Consider the following 3,851-nt stretch of genomic DNA (forward strand, 5'->3'; position numbering starts at 1 on the left):
ACTCTATTAATAAAATGTATTTTTATTTAAAAGATGTGCAATATTAACACTGAACAGTCATGCTTCTGATTGCATTACCTGATTAAAAAAGAGTCACAACAGATTAAATGTGTGAGCAAAATGTGATCATTGTGCTACGCATACTGAAAACACTTTCTGGTTAACTCTATACAGCATCTGTGGTGTAGAATGTCCACAATTTGAGCATATTTATATTGAACATGGCCTTCATAAGAAATAAACCATTGTTTTCTTAGTTTTTCATATTCAATATGGCCTACATCTTAACACCTGCTGAATATGTTATCATGACATTCATTGATCCAATGCAATTTTTACATAGATATATATGGAAACTGGTTACTTGCTAGGCAAATACGTTCTGCTTAATTTTACAACAGCATAATTAAGAATCACCCCCTGCAAATTGGGGTTAAAAAAGGGAAGCGAAAGTCTGAACCATGCAACCTTTCTTCACCACAAAGGAATTTTTATACCTTCACGTATCGATACTTGGGTTTATATAAGATGGGCAACTTCAGCAATCTAGGAAATCAAGATTAAGATAATCCGACTTTAATCATTTATAATAGCTGTTGCACTCAAGTTCTAATAAAATAAACATGACTGTATTGAAATGGTTGAGCATTTGCCTGACTCTGTTCTGCCAAGGCACAGCAGCATCCAAACCTTGCGATTGGACGCAGTATAGGATGAGGAGCATGAACGATCATAGCATACGTCTGCTCTCAGAGATGGTGAGTAATTTAAATTGTACGTCTGCTGTTTGGTGTGCACAAATTGATGCGCAATATTCGCAATGACATTCACATTTTTATTTTGCATTATAGAACATTTTATGTCTAACCAATGCTTTCCGTCTCTGTACTACAATATTTCATTTAAAGTCACTATCCCAATACAGTCAACTTCTTGATATTGATATGAGTTCTATTTCAGGGTGGATACATTCCACATATGTGTTCAGAAGAAAAAGACAAACAAATGTTTCCAGAGGATGTTTACATGAACACACAGGTAGGATACGCTTCAGTATCGTAGCAAGATTTTGATAGCCTAAACTAGAGTATAACTTCTTGAAATTTCAAAATGGTATATTGGCAGTTTAACTACGTATTTAGACACCCTGTGCCTAAAACCCTGTTGTATTTTATCCAGGTCGAGGACGTCTCTGTGGTTGCATTAGAGGCTATGGGATATGTGGTCCAAATATTTAACAAAAGCCTGACTTCTGTCACCTGGAACAAAATAGCACTTAACCAGTTCCAAAACATAATATATCGTCAAGTTGAGAACTTAAAGTTATGCGTAAGTATGATCCCTCTTCTGTAGCCTATAGGTTATACACTGAGTGTACAAAACATTAGGAACACTGTATCTTTCTATGACAGACTGACCAGGTGAATCCAGGTGAAAGCTATGATCCACCTGATAAATCCACTTCAATCAGTGTAGATGAAGGGGCAGAGACAGATTAAAGAAGGATGTTTAAGCCTTGAGACAATCGAGACCGATTGTGTATGTGTGCAATTCAGAGGGTGAATGGACAAGACAAAATATATAAGTGCCTTTGAAGGGAGTATGGTAGTAGGTACCAGGCACACCGGTTTGAATGTGTAAAGAACTGTAACCCTGCTGGGTTTTTCACGCTCAACAGTTTCACTTGTGTACCAAGAATGGTCCACCACCCAAAGGACATCCAGCCAGCTTGACACAAATGTGAGAAGCGTTGGAGTCAACGTGGGCCAGCATTCTGATGGAATGCATGCCCCAACGAATTGAGGCTGTTCTGAGGGCAAAAGGGTGTGCAACTGAATATTAAGCAGGTGTTCCTAATGTTTGTACACTCAGTGTATTTGGGCGGCAGACAATCGTGGGCATTGTTATTTAATTTAGACACTACAAATATACCAAATATTTGTACAATATTTTCATAACCTTCCATGAGACAGAACTAATGCACTCACCACTATTTTATATTGTCTCCAGGTCGCAGGTGGTGTTGGGGCATCCTCTGGGGATGGAGGGTCGGTTACTGCAGGCAACGCGTCTCTCAAAACATATTTCGACAAGCTGAAAACCGTCTTGAAAGAGAAGGTGGGTCCAATATCAAATGTAATCGAATAGAGGCTAAATTAATCTGAGCAAAAGTTCTTGATCACCATTAATCTGTTGCAGTTCACTGCCACAACTTACATATGAAACTTGCAACTGCCAAGCGCCGTTTTGGTGTTGTCGGATGCGTTGACCACCTGCTGTGGTTGAGTTGGCTGAAAAAAATGTATATCTTGTACACTCTCCAGGAACACAGCACATGCGCATGGGAGATCGTGCGAGAGGAGGTTCGCAAAAACCTGGTGCAGTTCAAGAAATTCATCGACAGCAAAGTCAAGCCGTGAGGAGAACCACATAATCATCATTGGAGACGTGACATACTCCTCAGGCTGGCTAATAGATTGATGGCTGATACATTTAATGACTGACTGACTGGCTGGCTGCTAGATTGACTGACTGACTGATTTAGAAATATTGATTGATGATATTTATGTTTACACGATGTATTTATTTATTCGTTTATTTATTTATATTGCAATTAAATGAAAACTACATGCATCTATTCTCGTATCGTTTTCATTCATTCATTTATATATGCATTCATTCATGCATCCATTAATTATTTCCTGTATTAATTTGTTTATAGACTGACTTTGTTAAAGGGGAGATCTGCAGTTCAAACACGAAAGTTGACACTCAACCACCATTTAAAATAATAAATAATACATTTAACCATTTTGGTAAATAGCTGAGGGATGGGGTTGAAGAAAAATAACCATTATCACAGAGCTATGGATGCAAGGAAGGATCATCCATGAGATCAAAATTATAGTTCATTATTGTTTATGTTTACATTCTTTCAACCAGTGGCGTAAAAAAGCTTATATTTGGGGTTCTGATGAAATACGACATTTGAACTAAGCTCATACTTGAGTAAAAGTAAACATACCTTAATAGAAAATGTCTCAAGTAAAAGTGAAAGTCACCCAGTAAAATACTATTTGAGTAAAAGTCTAAAAGCAATGGGTTTTAAATGTACTTAACTACCAAAAGAAAATGAAATTGCTAAAATATACTTAAGTATCAAAAGTATAAATAATTTCAAATTCCTTATATTAAGCAAACCAGACGGCACCATTTTATTGTTTCTTTACATTTACATGTTTAGTCATTTAGCAGACGCTCTTATCCAGAGCGACTTACAGTTAGTGAGTGCATACATTATATATATATATTTTTTTTTTCATAATGTCCCCCCGTGGGAATCGAACCCAAAACCCTGGTGTTGCAAAAGCCATGCTCTACCAACTGAGCTACATCCCTGCCGGCCATTCCCTCCCATACACTGGACAACGCTGGGCCAATGGTGCGCCGCCCCATGGATCTCCCGGCCTTTACATTTAATTTACGAATAGCCAGGGGCAAACTCCAACGCTTAGACATAATTTACAAATCAAGCATTTGTGTTTGGTGAGTCCACTAGATCAGAGGCATTAGGGATGACCAGGGATGTTCTCTTTATAAGCGTGTGAATTGGACCCTTGTCCTGTCCTGCTAAGCATAAAAAATGTAATGTAGTATCTAGACAATTTATGACTTTGCTGACATTTGCAAATGTTGTGTTAGAGGAAGTTGACTCAGCTTGTGGAAGCATCTGGAGAGCATTTCTATAGGGGCACCCTAAAACAGAGGAAGTCTGTTATGTGGAGTCGTGGGATTGGCCTGTGGGGAAAACACACATATCAGGTTACATAGGATATAAATACCTTGGTTGG

The 3,851-nt window shown here is 38.1% G+C and overlaps 1 protein-coding gene across 1 annotated transcript; it reads left to right on the top strand.

The window, feature by feature from the left end:
• Positions 1-623: 623 nt before the first annotated feature.
• On the top strand, positions 624-2,420 carry LOC311103709 (interferon a3-like; the record flags this gene model as incomplete). The annotated part of the gene is made up of 5 exons (XM_084145325.1): positions 624-758; positions 961-1,038; positions 1,180-1,329; positions 2,011-2,118; positions 2,325-2,420. The coding sequence occupies 5 exons, from the start codon at positions 624-626 to the stop codon at positions 2,418-2,420; spliced, it is 567 nt and encodes a 188-aa protein (XP_084001451.1).
• Positions 2,421-3,851: the final 1,431 nt, after the last annotated feature.

The sequence above is a fragment of the Coregonus lavaretus genome (assembly GCF_964263955.1).
Source record: "Coregonus lavaretus genome assembly, chromosome: 28".
NCBI classification, from domain to species: Eukaryota; Metazoa; Chordata; class Actinopteri; order Salmoniformes; family Salmonidae; genus Coregonus; species Coregonus lavaretus.